The sequence below is a fragment of the Malania oleifera genome, chromosome 2, assembly GCF_029873635.1.
Source record: "Malania oleifera isolate guangnan ecotype guangnan chromosome 2, ASM2987363v1, whole genome shotgun sequence".
NCBI classification, from domain to species: Eukaryota; Viridiplantae; Streptophyta; class Magnoliopsida; order Santalales; family Ximeniaceae; genus Malania; species Malania oleifera.
This window is the reverse complement of record NC_080418.1, coordinates 42,074,216-42,091,986: the sequence shown is the minus strand read 5'-3', so window position 1 is coordinate 42,091,986 and position 17,771 is coordinate 42,074,216. Positions and strand designations below refer to the sequence as shown.

The 17,771-nt window shown below is 35.3% G+C and overlaps 2 protein-coding genes across 3 annotated transcripts; one reads left to right on the top strand and one right to left on the bottom strand.

Annotated features, from left to right (window-relative positions):
• Positions 1-1,878: 1,878 nt before the first annotated feature.
• LOC131149398 (uncharacterized) lies at positions 1,879-9,065 on the bottom strand. The gene is made up of 3 exons (XM_058099823.1): positions 6,292-9,065; positions 2,984-3,291; positions 1,879-2,417 (listed from the first exon to the last, which is right to left on the bottom strand). The coding sequence occupies exons 1-3, from the start codon at positions 8,592-8,594 to the stop codon at positions 2,056-2,058; spliced, it is 2,973 nt and encodes a 990-aa protein (XP_057955806.1). The 5' UTR covers positions 8,595-9,065; the 3' UTR covers positions 1,879-2,055.
• A 4,130-nt stretch (positions 9,066-13,195) lies between these two features.
• Positions 13,196-16,549, top strand: LOC131149057 (uncharacterized). Of its 2 annotated transcripts, none has more exons than XM_058099110.1 (5): positions 13,196-13,256; positions 13,700-14,295; positions 14,740-14,850; positions 15,249-15,329; positions 15,443-15,760. In XM_058099110.1, the coding sequence occupies exons 2-5, from the start codon at positions 14,044-14,046 to the stop codon at positions 15,515-15,517; spliced, it is 519 nt and encodes a 172-aa protein (XP_057955093.1). In that variant the 5' UTR covers positions 13,196-13,256; positions 13,700-14,043; the 3' UTR covers positions 15,518-15,760. The 2 variants fall into 2 exon arrangements, with proteins under 2 accessions (XP_057955093.1, XP_057955096.1); XM_058099113.1 differs by lacking the exon at positions 13,196-13,256 and adding an exon at positions 15,910-16,549 and having other exon boundaries at positions 13,705-14,295; positions 15,443-15,552.
• The last annotated feature ends 1,222 nt before the right edge of the window (positions 16,550-17,771 follow it).

Sequence of the window (17,771 nt, the reverse complement as noted above, 5' to 3'; positions counted from 1 at the left end):
GATATGTTGGATCTATTTATTTTATTCAAGTTATTATTGTGTTGAGTTAGTTTATTATTTTTTAAGTCATTGTTGAAGTTTAATTATTTCTGTTGAAGCTATTATTGGGATTTATTTTTCATTTAAGTTATTAAGGTGTTGAGTTTATTTTTAGTTAAACTATTGTTGAATATATTTTTGTTAAACCATTGTTTAAGTTTTAAACCATTGTTGAAGTTTAAGTTGAGTTTATCTTTGTTTGAAGCTGATTAATGAAGTTATTACTTTTGATTTATTATTTGAATGTTTAATTAGTGAGTTATTCAGTTATTTTAATTTCCTTATAGTCATTTTATTATTATAATCAACCCTTGGACGAGTGATATTAGTTTTGTTGATTTTCCCATCATTTATTTACCATTATCCATTTCTTGTCATTTACTTTATGCGTGTTAGGTTCATAGTTTAGGTTTTGCTTTGTTTTAATTTCATTACAAACTCTCAAGAACCGAAAAAATTAAATCTGAACTGTGTTCAGTAAATTTTTTTTTTCTATTTCCTTATTTTTATTTTATGTGAGTTAATCTGTATTTCCTAAGGAGATGATCTGACTATTTGAGCTAATTATTACACGACATAATCACATTATAAAATAATAAATATTATAATTAGTATTTTTAAACAAACTTTGTTATAAATTAATAGATTACTATAAAAACTTCCTTAATTAATAACTTTTTATAACTATTTTTTATAAATAAATTAGTTTATGAGACAATAAATAAAATGATTAATGTTTTGAAAACTCCCCAATAGTATCGTATGATCTTTCTATAAATTAATATATTTTTTTCAAATGCAAATTGTAATTGAATTAATATATTTTTCATTGCTAATAATTGAATTAATAATTTTTATAATTAATACCTTATAAAGCAATAAATGTTATAATTAGTATTTTAAAGCCGTGTCATAAATTAATTGATTACTATAAAAACTTCCTCATAATTTTATAATTTATTTTTTTTAACAGGTAGCAATATTTGAGGTAGTATTTTTTGTAATCACTATTAGTAATCAAATTAATAAAAAAAAATTAATAAATTTTTTTATCACTAGTAATAATTCATTTATGTAAAATAATTTTTATTAATATAATTCATAAGCAAATATTTTTAATGTCATTTCATTGCTAGTTTTAAATACTCGATCGCAAAAATTATATTCAATTTTATACTTAATATTACATAATTACATTTTAATGTTAAATACAATTTTTTTAAATTTGTGCATTGCACAAGATCTCTACTAGTAATCACAACTATAACAACTAAAAACACTCACTAATCAAAATCATTAATTTTCTATTTTTTCAATCAAATTAAACAAATACGTCAAACATAAGTGCATCATTTTATATTCTCTTTACATTATTTTACTAATGATCACCGCAACAGATTTTTTGAAATTTAGAGAATTACAAACAAAACAACTAAAAAAATACAACAATCAAAATCATTGAACTTTCATTTTTCAGCAAATATTAAATGAAATTAAATGGCCTAAAAAGAATTAAATAATAATACATGCAAGCCAGTAATGCAAACATCCTCGCAAAGAAACAAAGTAAATGATATTCAAAGCCCCTGCCTTCAGGATTGAATCACTAATAAATTTTGAATAGTAGGAAGAAGATTGTAAGTTTATAGTTAGAACTCGGATTTTCGAAAAATGAGAAAACTCAGTTTTAACAAGATTCAAGAAGCTCACAACTTGGTCAGTGGGTAAACAGTAAACTGCCAGCTTATAGGAAAAGCACAACATACAAAACCACCACAAACCCAAGCCTGCAATTCAATCCACCAGAGAGAGAGAGAGAGAGAGAGAGAGAGATGGGGCAGCTCAAAAAGCCATAGCAAAAAACCTCAAAAAACCTATCTTCCTTAAACAAGAAACAGAGCAAGTAGGGACAAGAAACAGAGCAAGTAGGGCCAAGTATGTGATTTTCAACAGATGGTAAAACTATTTTATCAGTAATTCACAAATATAGCAAAAAAGGTGCCCAATCTTTCCTATTCATTCAGTTCTAATGGGGGCGTCTGCTATGGCCTGGATATCCTTCTTACTCTTCACCACACATCGCTTCTTCGTCTCAAAGTCGATTTTGTCGAGGTCCCCTGCAAGGCCCAAGTAGCCATACAATACATGCTCCACCTTCTCAACTGCCCCCTCTTGTGTTCCCCCGCCACAGCCATTTCCACTTTTGGGATCAATCTGTCGGAACTCAGCTCTCCCGTGTTTGCTCTCAGCATAAAACCTGTGAAGCCTCTCAGCTTCTTGCAACCCGGAAAAGGTGCCACTGAAAGTCACCACCATGACACTCTGATTTGCAGGTTTCCCACGGCACACCTTGGCATTTGCTCCACCAAACCCTGTTTCTGCATTCACAGGTTGGCATAGGGAAATAGAAACAAGCAAAAGAAGTTTTAACATACAAAATAATGAAACAAACCCTTATTATACAGGTCAGAAGAATAGAAACACGCAAAAGAGATGCAAGAAAGGTAAAATAGAACTGCAAAACAGAAGTACTGTTATACTACAACGTAATGAAACAAACCCTCATTATACAGGTCAGAAATGCGGTCAGTATTAACACACAATATCCACACACAACCTGATAAGAACAACGTGTGCTGGCCCTGCACAGAATTCTAAAGCAAAACTCTCCCCCGCTTCGGTTTAAATCAATTCAAAAAAATCATTTTGAAGACTTTTGGAACTACAAAAAATTGGAAATTTCAAAAAGTGAGGATAGAAATTAAAAAGACACTTGAAAAGATTACAATAAAAACTAAAAATTTAAGGAAAAATTAAAGCAAGTTATAGGGTGGGGAAGGAGAGTGAGTAGGCTAGAAACCAGATCATCAATAACCAGTCATCCCTAAACAAATTCATAAATCATCAAAAATACGGTTGAATTGATCATGCAGAGGTAATTTACCTCTAATGTGGTCCTTGAGCACTTCAGGGGTTACAACCATCCGTTTAGCAGGATCAGTGTTTTCTATGGAACCGTTGTGAATGATGACTACTGGTGGCCAGATAATGAGGTCCTCCTTCAGAGCAAATGCCTCAGTATCAGGCAATGCCTCACAAACCCATAAGCTGTTAGGAGCCACTTCGCTGTTCCATCCCATCAGCAAACAGAGTGCTTTATGTAAACCTAAGTGCTGTGCTCTAAACCCAGCCATGGAAGACACAAAGGCATGCATCACCAAGCTTTGCGTGTCATTGAACTCCTCAGAATTGCTGAAACAAAACAAGGATAAAGCATGTAATCATTAACGAAGTATTATGGAAAACAAAACCATACAACATGGAACCAACTAAATTATGGAAGCATCACTTCTAAATAGGCAGGAAAATGAAAGTACAAGTTTGGTGATTACTTCTTTACACGTCAAAAAGGTCATTCACTAGGAGGGGTAGCACTCCTTTGATTATGAAGCTCCATCTCACAAGTCAATAAACATGAGTTATGATAAACAATGCAACTTAACCAAGAAAACTTAAAAATTCATCAAGAAACATCTCACCAAGATGATCCCTTTCCAGATGGAATTTTTTGCTAAAGCTGTGGGTTCAAGCCCCGTCAATTTACATTGGATCTCACCTGAATCGCCCCATCAATTTTGGTTTTAAATCCCGATTTGAGCAGGAGTATGCAACACTAATGAATCTTGGATGATCCACATCTCAGGATCAGGCCCTGATGAGCACAAAGAAACATCCATGCGGTGGACAGCCCCCAAAGTGCAGGTACAATTGACACAATTATGAGGGGCATGCTCTACCACTAAGCTAATAGCCTGTCGTGCGAGTCACCTACTGGGACTGCTAAGCCAAATCTATGGGTTAGGGTAGAGGAAGAGGAAAAATGAAGATTTCACAAAGTAGTTTTGATCAAAAAATTAAAAATCAATCTAATTTGTTTCGTGCTCGCTCAATGAGAAAATATTTAAATCTATGGGATCAAACCTATGGGACAATAATTCCATATAGACCCAAAAAATCCATATGCTTCCATTTTTAACAATATTCCAACTAGAAGCATACAAGTCCAGTCCTGTGATTGTCCCTTCCCCATGGGTATCAAGTAACTATGTAAATAGGGTATAATCAGCGATTTGACAGGAAAAGCAATACGAAATCCAGTATATTAATTCCAACGTTACAGGATACGGTTGATTAGCTAATGTCTCAATGGAAAATCAAATGGTTAATGATGCATGTAACTTGTAAGTATGATAATATTGGGCCATGCAGCTCTTTTCTGTGGACCATTATTATCAGTAGGACTTCATGGTCACATTTAGAAAAAACATAAGGATTTGGAAAGGGGGGAGAGAGAGAGAGAGAGAGAGATCTATAGAAGGAAATTAGACATAATTATAGTTTATAATTAAACAAATAGCCTTCTTCCCAACAAAAACACACATACAACCACACACCCACAGAATGAGGCTCATAAGATTGTTGCTTTTGTTCTAGGCCAATTTACTTTTAGAAAAAGAGAACTCTACCCTACCAAAATTCTGCAATTTACTTTACAACCTGAACTCAAATTGGCAACAGAAGACAACATTGTGTGAGTTTTTCCCATAGTGTCATCTTCAGTGATAATCCATCCTTATTAAAGCCCTCGGAAAAGAAAGAGAAAGCGGCTGAGGAGAGACGGAAGGAGAGAGTCAAGAGGTTCTCTCTAAAAATACATTAGCAACTAGCAAGAGTTGCGCATAGGATTTCTTTCACCAACTGCTTAACAGGTTCCTCACCAGGAAAATACACTCTTTTCATTTCTCACTGGAATATCCATGAACACACCACTGCTTTAAAATGCAAAAACGGTTGTCACCATCTAAGTATTTACATTGAATATTATAGAAGAAGCTCAATTATCCACCTCTAATACTCCTCAAATGATACTCTGTGATGAAGTTCAGAAAGCAACTCACTGCTTAAATGTTACCACTTGTTCTTCCACTGGATATTATAGAAACAGCTCCATTATAAGAACATCCCTTTCAATCCAATCATTAAAATGCTAAAATTATTGGTATTGTCTAACCACCAAATACAGTACATATTCACACAAGGGGCTTTACAGTGTCAACTCTAACAAACCACAGAATCCCTCTTAACGCATTTTATTCTCATGAAATCACAGGGAAGGAAAGGAAAAGCTAAGGAAAGAAATCTCCCACATTTTGACACAAAGCACAAGCTCCAGCATGTAAGATTCACAGAGGACGATCCTGAATTCTAGCCCTCCCCATATTACTTAGTAATGAGGAAAATTTAAATTTTCTTTTAATTGTTGTTCCTGTCTTCAACAGTGGCACACCCCACCACAGCTCAATTACCATAAAAAATTACAACCACCACCACCACCACCATCATCTGGCATCCTACTGCCACTTCCACAACAATTATTAAATTAATTCTTTATGTTCTTTATACAGCACCTCCCCCCTTCCAAATCCCAAAATAAATAAATAATTAATTACTCAATCAACAAGAAATAGGTGTTTAATCACTCATTCTTTTCCTCCTCAATTTCTCTTCCCAAATATTTCACTCTTGCCAAAAGTTGCATAGTAACTTAGCATTCAACCTTAACTGAGCATTTAAAAATCAATCACAGAAAAACTCTAAACCTTCTCCAATCCTTCCTTTGATACTTACCAAATTAAAGAAGAAAATAATTTTTTTTTAAAAATTCAACCAACAGAAGAATTTGAGAATATGATATCAAGCAAGTTCCAAGACCAAACCCTTCTCTTCTGATTATCTCTTTAGTCAATAATCAACAAACTAAGAGAAGTATAATTTGAACAGATACAAGGGATTATGTATCAATTACAATCAAAGCAAATTCCAATATCCTGTAAATCCCCAATTATATATCACTGCTGCAACTCTCCATGACGAAGTTCGGGAAAGGTGACTCACTGCTTAAATGTTCCAATTGTTCTTCCATTTGATACTACAGAAACAGCTCAATAATCCACCTCTATGCTCCTCAAATGTAAAACACTTAAGTGACAGAAAAACATCTTGAAATGCAGGTAGGAAGAACCAAAAGTCATGAAAAACTTAATCAATTGAATTCTTACGGGGTAAAAAGAATATTACCTATCAAGAAGTACTCACTTGATTGCAGCAGAATGTGTACGAATAAGATCAATCAAAAGTGGGGAGAAAGAAGTGCTTCACTTTTAAAAACACATAACTACGTAGAAGACAGACCTGCCGCATATGCTGCACTTTAAACTACCAGCTTTTTGTTGCTCTGTATATTTTCTTCGTTGAGCTGGATTCTCATTCAACTGTTTGACAAACTTCAGAAATGCATTATGCACCATCTGCCTAAAATCATCAGAGCCTTCTGGTGGTTCAATCTTTACCAAGCTCACCTTATCTTTTTCCACAGGTGAACCTTCATCAATATGAGAACTTCCATGAGAACTGTCCACACGTCTGCTGAGGAATTTGTGTGGCTTGTATTTTCTAATAGATGGGTGTGCAGTATGAAAATTCTGAGCAGGCTTCAGCCGTTTCTTAATATCTCTAAAAGCAAGTTTGGGAGGTCTTATTCTATGCCTATGCTCAGATATGGAGATATTATGAGATAATAACAAATCATCTGATGCAGATATTCTATGGTTGGCTACCTCATTAAACCTCTTTCCAGCCTTCTTATACTGAAAGCGCCCTGACTTTTTTGATGAATACAAGAAGCCCATGTCTGCTTGTGTCCAATGTTCATTTCCATCACTTGATACATGGACCTTGTGAGAGGATTTTCGACTACTCAATGACTTTCTTATGAGCTTATGCTTACCCAATCTTTTGTCTTTAACACTTCTTCTTGTAAGCATTTTTTCAGATGGGTCATGCATGTGCAGCTCCTCTGTTGTCAACCTCTGTTGAGAGGTACTATCAATTCCATAAAAGCATCTATCACCCTCCTGCATCTTTGAGCTCTTCAATTTTTCTTCATATAACCAAGGGCCAGCATTTCGTTTGAAACCAAAATCCTCTCTCATATGCGAGTTTTCAGAGTCTTGATATACTTCTACTCCAGCATTGAGGTAAGTACTTCTAGAAGCCAAAACTTCACCATCTTGCTTATTTGCATTTGATGTCCCATTGACATCAAGGTAGCTGGGGATTTGGTGTTCTTCAAAAGAATGATACTGCTCCCATGACCTACTCTCTCTTAGATGCTCCGCATGAGAGCTCTCAGTGACATCAATTCTGTCTACAATAGGATCCACTACGCCTGTTCTTAAAGAATTTCGACTGGCATAGTCATCTCTAACACTTCCTGTTTTACAGTAATATTCATCAGGCTGCATGCCGTGATCACTCCTCCCACTTTGCCTTAGTTCTGAGTAAATGAAATCCCTGGCATTTCCCTCAGTGAGACCAAGCTCACTCCGTCCGTAGTTCACTACATCTTTTGGTTGCATTTCAGAATTTGCAGAAGATTTATAAAATGATGTTTGGCTATAGCCATCGCAACCAACTGGATCACCAGGCATTCCACTGCTCCTGCGGAGTCCACTTGAAGGAAGAGTGACGTCGTCATTGTAGGATCCACGGAAGCTATCTTTAGCAATGCCTGAAGATCCCAGAGCAAAGGTCTTGGACTGGGATGATGGCATCATACTTTGTGATGTATCCCTCAAATAAAACAAGGGCTTCTCTTCTCCCTTATGCATTTCTCTTGCAGATGGCTTATCTGAATAGAGGTGGTCTCGGTACCAAAGGTCATCACCTTTGCGGTGATGCAAGGGTTTCTCTTCTACCCTATAAGTTTCTCTCGCAGATGGCCTATCTGAATGCAGGTGATGGTCTCGGAACCGGAGGTCTTCATCCTTGCCAAGATGCATGGCATTATTTTCCAGTGGCAACAAGTAGCGGCTGTCAATATGAGTAGATCTTTTAGCAAGACCAACATCTAAACGGTATGCGGAAGAAGTTATTGCCTTGTCATTTTCCATAGAAGCGGGTTTTTCTAGCAACAACCCATGCGGGCCCATATCTGAAAAACCACTTCCCCGGTAACCCCTTTCAGTACTCATTCTAGAACTCCCAACCCCATAGTCATTGACGGGCTTCATGGCTGGGTTCGCATTGACATTCGAATTTGTAGGTTCCGGCAGTAAAAGCTTCCACTGAAACTTTATGGAAGGCGACTCCCCTTGCGACAAACCCTCGTTAAACTGTGAAAGTTTCCGCAGTTGCCCTTCCCTATCTCCATCCAACTGCCTCTCGTACTCTCTCCTTTCCTCCAAACGACCACCGCGCTCGCCGCTCAAAATCCTCCTCGACCTCTCAGGCTCAACAGGGACTGAACTTGAACCCAAAACAAAGCGCATATTCCGTTCTCGAAATTCACGTCTGGGCGGCGAATTCCTTTCTCGGAGTTCACGGCGAGGTGACGAATACCGTTCTCGGAACTCACCGCGAGGCGGCGACCGCTCCCGAATCCTCACCCGGGGTGGTGACCGACTCCTAATGTTCCTCGCTCTTCCAGCTCTCATTGCTACTCGCAACAATCTTGATTTTTTTGTTTCTATTCTAACAGTTTCAATCAATCAAGGTATGAAACCACACAAGTTCAGAATCAAAGCGTACCAAGCAGATGTATAAGAAATATATATATATATGTTAAACCTAAAGAAGCAATCAAAACCCTGGGAGATAGAAAACCCTAGGCCCAGGAAATAGATTACGCTCAGCACCGTAATAGTGTAAATCTTCGAGTTAACGAAGAAAAACTACAGAACACAGCACAAAACTAACCCTAGAAACGTGGATTTAGGGAAAGGCCGGAATACAAAAACAGAGTGTAGGAGAGAGTAATGCATATGTGAGATATCAAAGTTTTTAGACCTTCTCGAGTGATTAAAGAGAAGCAAATACGGATTTTCCGTTAGTTTCTTGCACTTTCTCAGCCTTTCTCGTCGAGAAAATGTTTTTGTAGGATCTGTAACTGACGGCACTGTGGTTTTGAATGCGCTTCGCGCAGAGCGAGGAAGGTGATCGGCCTAGCGGCGGCCTCGGTCATGTTGGGCCGACCCAATAAGGGCCCATGAAATCCAAGTGGATTGGGCTTCCTCACTTTGTGCCAACGCCTACAACATGTATTGTTTTTAGGAGCATATAATTTAAATTTAAAAATAAAAAAATATAACATAAAATTATATTGAAAATTTTTAAATTCACACAAATTAAAATTTATAAAAAAATTTCTGGTAAAATTCAAGTGAATTGGGTCTTCCAATTTTGTGCAAACACCTTCTAAATATATTATTTCTAACCTGAAAGCATGAAATTTGAATTTAAATTTGAACTTTATATTGAATTTATTTTAAACATATATAAATCCAAAAAATATGACTCGAAATTAATAGAGGTTTAATTTTTTGAATAATTTACTTATAAGTTTGTAAATCTTTTTAATTCATTGTATTTCTTAAGAATATTCTAAATACAGTTCTTCTCTTGGGTATGTTTTTTTTTTTTTTGTGTCGAACAAAATTTTGCGACACTGCTCGAATAAAAAAATTTTGTTTAAGATAAAGAAAGAAAAGGAAAAGGGACGAAATTTTATTTTTTTATTTTTTTTCTCTATAGTAAATTTAAATTGAAATATTGTTGAATTAAAATTAAATAAAAAAAATGTAAAATTAATTTTTTCATTGATCAATAACATATTTTATTTCATTTCTCACTTGTTTTTTGTTTAGCAAACATAACAAGGTGATTTTTTTCACATTTTTCAAAGCTCCAATGGACCTTGAGAAATCGCAAACAAAACTCTCAAATTAATGGACACATCGAATTTCGCTATAAATTATTTAAAAAAAAAAAAAACTATATGCCTCTAACAAGACTCCGTTAATGTTATTGTTCCCAAAACAGGCATCCCGATAATTAAAGATTGAGACATCCATGTTATAGGTATCAAATTCAAATCTTGGAAGGTGTAAAGAAAAATTGGAGATAGATTCCCTTGTATAACTCAGATCATACATCAGTGTATACTTCCACTTAACTTAAAATATTTATTTTGTCAATTAAGAGATTCAAATTAATAGAAATAATTAGAGAAATTGCTTGTAAGCATTTGAAATTACCCAAAAAACAAAAATTTAAAAAGGGACATTATGTTAATGATAATTTCTATATTTGATAAAAATAATTAGCAATATTGATGATAAATTATTAATTATTAATTTGCTTGGTTGTCTTTAGCCAAAAGTAGAAAACAAAAAGCAGCCTTCATTGTGCTTCTTAAAATGCTCTTGGGGAGATGCTAATTTGTCTAGAGCCATTGCATTTTTTGAAAAAAAAAAAAAAAAATGGCCAAACAAAGCACAACATTTTTTATATAGAAAATTAGAAAAATGGGTATGATAGGAAAAATAATTATTTATTATGAAATAGAGCATAAGTGCAAATTTTTTGTGGAAAAGTTTTTGAGAGAGTATGATTTTCCTTTCCTTTCTCTCATCTCTCAAGATTTTTGATAATTGTTATATTTTGACTTTTATTTATACAATATAATATTTTATGCATTGTCCTTGCATATTCATGTTACTTTCACTAAAAATCACATAAGATAATAAAAAATTTAATTTAATCTTAATTTTAAAAAATCTCATGAATTTGATCGAGAGTTCATTACACAGTTACACGTATGAAGCGTTCTCATAGTCCTACTTTTAAATAGATATTACTTTTGATCCAAAAAGCACGATAAGACTAATAGCATATGCATAGAACTATAGAAGGTTATGAAAAATCCGTGTAGCGTGGTATTTATGCAATCAGAGTTTATTTTGGATCTCGAATTTGACTATTTTGACAGCTTATTATTTTTGTTTTTTTTTTTAAATTAATTTTTATTTTTTGAAAAAAAATTATTGGAGTTTTATCCTATGACCAAGAGTCTGGAGTTCGGCTCTTAGATTTTAATCCATGATAATTTGGACAAATTTCACTATAAAATTGTATCAAATTTCATCAAAATCCACATAAATCTAAATCAAGCACTAAACTCTATGCTCTCAAACACTCTTCAATGATATTTTACATAATATATTGTTTTTGTAATTTATGGCTCTTTTTTTTTTGGAAAATTTTTTTAGTTGTCTTAAGAAAGGAGCTAAGTATTTTATGTTATGTTTGTTTTACGATGTCAAGGTTATGTTTGGTTTGCCCATTTTAGGAATATTTAATAACTCACCGTGAAAATGTATTTTTCTCATAAAGTAAATGAGATCACAAAAAATCGCTACTAATCCATAATATAAAATCATTCCATTCCAAAATTTTACCAAAAAAAAGGGTCTATTTCTACCTACCACATGTTTGGTAGAATAAAATAAACTTTTGCATGAGTAAATTTTTTAAAATAATCATTATATTCTTATACGAAATTTATATCATTTCCATCTTATTTTATTTTGATTGTACACGTTTTACGAGTCAAATGTAACCTTATAACGCCCCAACTATCTTCAACACTTTAATTAATAAACTTTATTTTTTAATCATCTTTAATTGTGCAGTCCTAAATTGATTTAGACAAGATTAATCCCTTCAACATTAATACCTTAACACCCTACAAAAACTAATGATCCTTAACTCCGGTGCCCCTTATAACTCTTTGTTTGCAGTGATATTGAACCTACATTTTGAGAGATCTTCGACTTGAATTTGTATTGAATTTGGATAAGATATAATGTAAAATTATATTGAAATTTGTTCAAATTTATTCCATTCTAAATCCAAAGTATGAAATACATACTTCCAAACATAGTCCGAAATTCATACTCTCAAACGCAGTGTGAGCAATAGTACTTAAAAGCCCTGTGGTACTGCTGATAGTAATACCAAAATTTTTTCATTAGGTTTGGCTTGGGAATAAGGCAAAAATGGATACCCACATCAAGAAAAAGAAATTTGCCTTTGCATCACACAACTCACAAGGCATAATCAGTATGAGTAGGTCCATTGAGCCCAGTTGCCCCCTTGGCATTGTTTACATGTCTTGACCCTTGAGGCGTTGCTTTCAAGCAGGTCTGTTCTTGAAGAAGTTGGCACTGTTTTCATCTACCCCACTTTTTTTAATGTGCAAAGACATCATCTACTCCTCTTTTTTTTGTTCAATATTTTTTTATAGAGGCGCATGATATGGCATATATGTATGTATGTGTACATTATATGATTATATATATATTGGTTCATCTAACTTTGCCTAAAATTTAAAATGAAATGAAATAAATTGGTTTTTTTGGGGGTTTAGAAGAAGGAAATTAGAGTAAGAGCTCCTACAAAAAAATTATTTTTGAAATTTGAGTTTACCATCTTTCTTTTTTTAGGGCTTGGCAACTAAGGTAACCCATCTCCCATCTCCCATCTCCCATCTCATCTTTTTGTTCTCTGCCAAGTTCGAACACGCCATCTTGACCACCAAAGTATAAAGCTCTAACCATTGATCTGTTCCGTAGGGGACTAATTGGGTCTACCACCTGTTGAAAACAAAATCAAAGTGGGCTTAGCAGAATACCAGTCATAAGGTCCACAAGCATCGCTTTGAGAAAACAAAAAAGGGTTGATGACTTAGCATTAGGTGAAAAGTGATTGAATGCATTAACTTATGAAAATTGAATCAGCATCCAGGAACGTTACAGGATCAGATGGTCTATAGCATCCAATCCACAGTTTTCTACATGCCTTGGAATTATGAAAGTGCTCAAAGGGTCCCTACCTTGAAACATAAGGAATGTAAAAGCAGAAAAGAAAATCCATCATTAACTTGTAATCATGGTAGCCTGCAGATCCTATTTGTTTTGAAATTTCAAAAGAAGGTCCAAGAAAATAAAAATGAATAGCTAGTGAAAGCAAAAACCAGCCTATGGCTAAGGCCAGCAGGGTCAGAATCAAGCAAAAAAAGAGTGGATGATTGTGTTTTTTGCGTTCCCAAACAACCCACAAAAGTGGTCCTGTGATCCCAGCATACCAAGTAAAGTAGTAAATAAAGAAATATGAAAAGATAGAAAGTGAAGATTCTTTCTAACAAGGCCAAGCTGGAAGGTTAATGTTATATGTATGTGATAAAGGCAGCTAGCTAGCTGCTGCATGCCCTTCTCCTACTCTGTCTTGTGTTCTAAGGCTCTCATTCCTGTCTGTAGGTAAGCCCTTACTGTCCACTCCACAACAAGACTTCCACCCCAAGCACTCCTACTTAAGATTGAAAAAAAAAAAAAAAAAGGAGGCAGATTTAGCAATACCCTTTTGGACATTTCAACAAATATTAATCTAATATTTTTTTTTTATACATAATCACCTACATAAACTCAAAATTATATTATCTCAATTCTGAGGGAAAATTAACTTTTTTTTAGTTATTTATATCCATGTATATATATTTATGTATGGTCAATGCAATTAGGAAAACTGTAGCAGTTTGCTGAATCTGCCAATATAACAACTTGAGAAAAAAGCATTTCCACCAAAAATAGGCCCATTCTTACCAAAATTTGCAAAAAATAAACTGGTAAACTGCAAGGGAGAACCACTGTTATGAAATTCATTCTGAATTATTGCTCTACTCTTCATGTTATGTATAAAACAGAATTTCAGTGGAGAAGTTGTGATGGTGTCTTTCAGGTGGGTGTTTTTTAGGTAATGGTTGATAAGAGAACTGTGAGTTTCACAGTCATACTTGGTTGAACAAAGGTAAAGTACCCTTTAACTTTATAAGAAGAGGTGAGTAGGCATTCTGGTCATTTTAGCTTCTGCCTTCATGCAATATTTGTTGTAAAGAAAGCTAGCTGGTTTCATACCTTTAAAGCCAGCGTTGTGCATAAGCACCTGCAACAAGGGAAAGAGGAGCATCATTCCAAAGAAAAAGAAAAAGAAAGAAAGAAGGCAAGAGGTAAACTCCAAGGAAGAGAAGAAGGGGTCTGGGAGGAAGCAATGACAACCCAAAAACAGATATGGGAGCAGCAACAACCGCAGATGCAGAAGATGAAGAATTCTGGAAACGTTAGTTGCATTGGGAGCCCAACAAAGGAAGACAGAGAAGAGGACATGTCGAGATCGGCGCTGTCCGCGTTCAGGGCAAAGGAAGAAGAGATAGAAAGGAAGAAGATGGAGGTCAGGGACAGGGTTCAGGCTCAATTGGGTCGCGTAGAAGTAGCAACTAAACGGTTGGCTGATATTCGGGAAGTAAGTCGAAAAATATTGTCACTGGATCATCCTGGCATCTAACCTAAAAGTTTGCATATGAAACATTCTAATCTCAAATAAACTTCCCTCCATAAAGGCCCCAAGAGAGAACAGCATTAGCACTTACATCTGTCATAAATTCAGTTGAGTTGAACAATTCAGCTTGTGCTGTTTTTGATTACCAATTCAACAACCTCATATGCATTTTCAAAATTTCTGTTACTTTTCCTGCTTACTGAGGAAGCAGAATAAATTTTTCCTAAGGAATTGCTCCTGTAATCAGTCCATGTCTTCTTTTGGTCTACGATATCTGCAGTTAATTAGAATAATTCATACTCTAATTTGCATATTCTATTATCTGCCCATCTATACATCTACGGATCTATCGTTGATAACAAAGCACCGTTGTTTTCTTTATTGGAAATAAATTTGAAAATGTACCAGGAGCTTGATGCTCTCACAGATCCGATGAGGAAAGAAGTTGCACTGGTTCGTAAGAAGATTGATATAGTTAACAAAGAGTTAAAGCCACTGGGGCAAAGCTGCCAGAAGAAGGTGAGACATTGTGGCTGTTGTAATTTTCATTATGTAGATACAGCTGCCTGTCAAGGGGGCAGTTGATCATTCTGTGGAAACAAAATCATTCCATCGTGTTCTCTATTACACTTTTACATGACTAAATCCAAATTTGTGAGCATTTAAACCAGACTGTATGCTATTCTCAACACTTGTTAATGCAACACATTTTTTTTTTTTTCATTGGTGGTCATGATTTTTGTTGTTATGTGTGGAATGCATTTTACAACAAACTTCTAATTTCAGATGCTGCTTAGAACTGAAAGTTCATATAGTCCATTGCTAGTAGGCATATTGTCCTGTCATTGTTATATTTGAACTAGAGATTCAAGTTGAAAAATCTTTCCTGGCTCATACACATTCGTTATTGTTCGCAGGAGAAGGAATACAAAGATGCCCTTGAGGCTTTCAATGACAAGAACAGGGAAAAAACTCAACTACTTGCCAAACTAAAGGAGGTGAATTTCAGTTTTTAACCACAAATGAAGCCATTCAACTCTTTGTCAAATCCACACTCAAGTTTCTAAAATTTTTTATTCCTGTTTTCTTCTTTTGTTCTTCCCATGCTCAGCTGGTCAGTGAAAGTGAGAAACAGAGGATGAAGAAGCTGGAGGAGCTAAACAAAAACATAGATGCCCTGCAGTAAGATGAGCCAACGCACCAATAATGATATCCCGCAGGGTATAGTGTGCTATATTTAGGATCAGTTTCTTGGATTTGGTCTGTTTTATGGCTGTTGTTTATGCATTCAATTGGCTCTTTCATGGAAGGGTGTCTGATTTAGGGAAACATGTTATATGAACTTGTGGACCTTCACATTCTTCTTTTCATTCAAATGTGAAATGTGCTTGTCCAGTCATAACTTTTAATCACAGATTTCATTATTTTATTCTTTGTCGGCAAATATGCTGCATCTCCTGACTACCCCTCTTGATGGGCCACCAAGAACAGTTGCTCTGTACTAATTTTATGACAGCACTTAGAATTATTGTCCCGTGGAGGGATTATTACTTACCCTCCAAATGCATAAATATGCAGCTGCATACAAAGTTGGACAGAATGCTGAAAAGAAGGATAGCATTCAAGTTTCATCTATCCGGGAACTAGAAGACAGTGCCATCTGAAAGTTTTGTCAGTGCTATTCTACCAAAGGAAGCACATCCCAGCGTGCACCATTTTGAATAAGAATTTTATGCTTACTAGCCTTAGAATGCCATACATATAACTGAAAATCATGGCATTGAATAATTACCAGATGACAAGCAAGCAGGGAAGAGGATGAAACGAATCCAAAGAAACGTATGTGTGTATTTTGGGCGCCTGTTGTGGGGATTGGGAGGCATGGTTCTACAGGTTTTGCAACTTCTAGTCCGAGGCATGGAACTACTGAAAAAAAGAAAAAGAGTTTTTGAGGAAGGATAATCCTTTTGTTTTAGAGTTTCTATGTTGCGTTCTTCAAGGAAGGTTAGATTGGTGAAACGTGCTGTAGGCCCTGGAAGGATGACTGCCAACATGTTTGAATACATTTCAAGACTCTCACCAGAATAGCTTTGCAGGTTTAGAAATATGTGGTTTCTTAAGATTTAATGAAATCACAATAATAATGGAGTGGCACTGAAAGTCTACGCAATTCCTAGTCTGACAAAATGCTAATGAAACTTGAGATAAAATGCTGTTATCCAAGGGATCAATGCATGTTCATAGAAATTTTTGGGTGCTGTGCCAGAGAAAGGTGGCAAGGAATGCCATTTGAAAGCATCCAAGCACAATGGCAACTACATACCTCCCCTTAATGCCATGCCCCTTTTCTTTGATTATGCTATATTTAGATTAAAGGAAAAATGAAACACAGGATTTGAAAGAAATAATATTTTTATTTCAGTAAATGGCAACGTGAACACTTAGGCTATACAGAGAGTAGTATTTAAATGGAGATACATAATACAGTTGTAAATTACGAATCCCATAAAGTCAGATTTGTTTGCAATTGATATCGGATCTTCAATAAATATTTAGCAATGGTAAAAACCGCCAACGCTTTGCTACTGAATTACATTCTGTTTGAAACCATCGATGTAATCGTCAACGATTTGATGAAACCTTTGACGGTTTCCATTGGGTATCATGACTAATGGATCTGCTTGTTGATTGAAATCTTCCTTCTTTGGTTTGATTTTATTGCCGTTGGAGCGATCTTAATACTGATTTGAATCTTCCTTCTTTGGTGAGAGTTTAAATTTATTGCGTAGAGACCCGAAAAATTTAAATAATAAGAAAATAGGAAAAGGAGGAAATTTGGTTTGGTGAAGACCAAACCGTCGGCGGTTTGGAGAGGGGCGTAGAGAGCCATTAATGATTTTGTATTTACCATGGGCCAGCTACAAGTAAAACGGAAAAACGGGCAGGTTGAAAACCTAAACCATCGACGGTTTTGTGAAGGGTGCAGAAAATCGTCAACGGTTTTGTCTACAGTGCTGATTTTAAAGGGAAGTCCCGCGAGCTTCATTTGTTAAATCAAAACAAAATCTCTCTCTCTCTCTCTCTCTCTCTCTCTCTCTCTCTCTAAGCCCCACGGCCTTAACCCTCTTCTCTCTTCATTTTCGCTCTGATTATAGCCCGTTTTGACGATTAGAAGCTACCACAAGGTTTGTGGGGTGATTCTCTACAAATTAACTGGAGCGGACCATTGAGTTGGGGTTCTGGGGCACCATTCCAAAACTAGGGTAAGTAAGGTATTTTAGGGTTTAATTGTTAATTTGGAGTATATGGGGCTTAGGAAAGGCTAAATGAGAAATATTCTGGGAATTGATTTGATTGATTTGGAGAAAATTTAATTTTCGGATTTTGAACTTCAAACACCGTGGGGCGTGGATTTAAGGTTGTTAGCAGGTCTCTTAGTA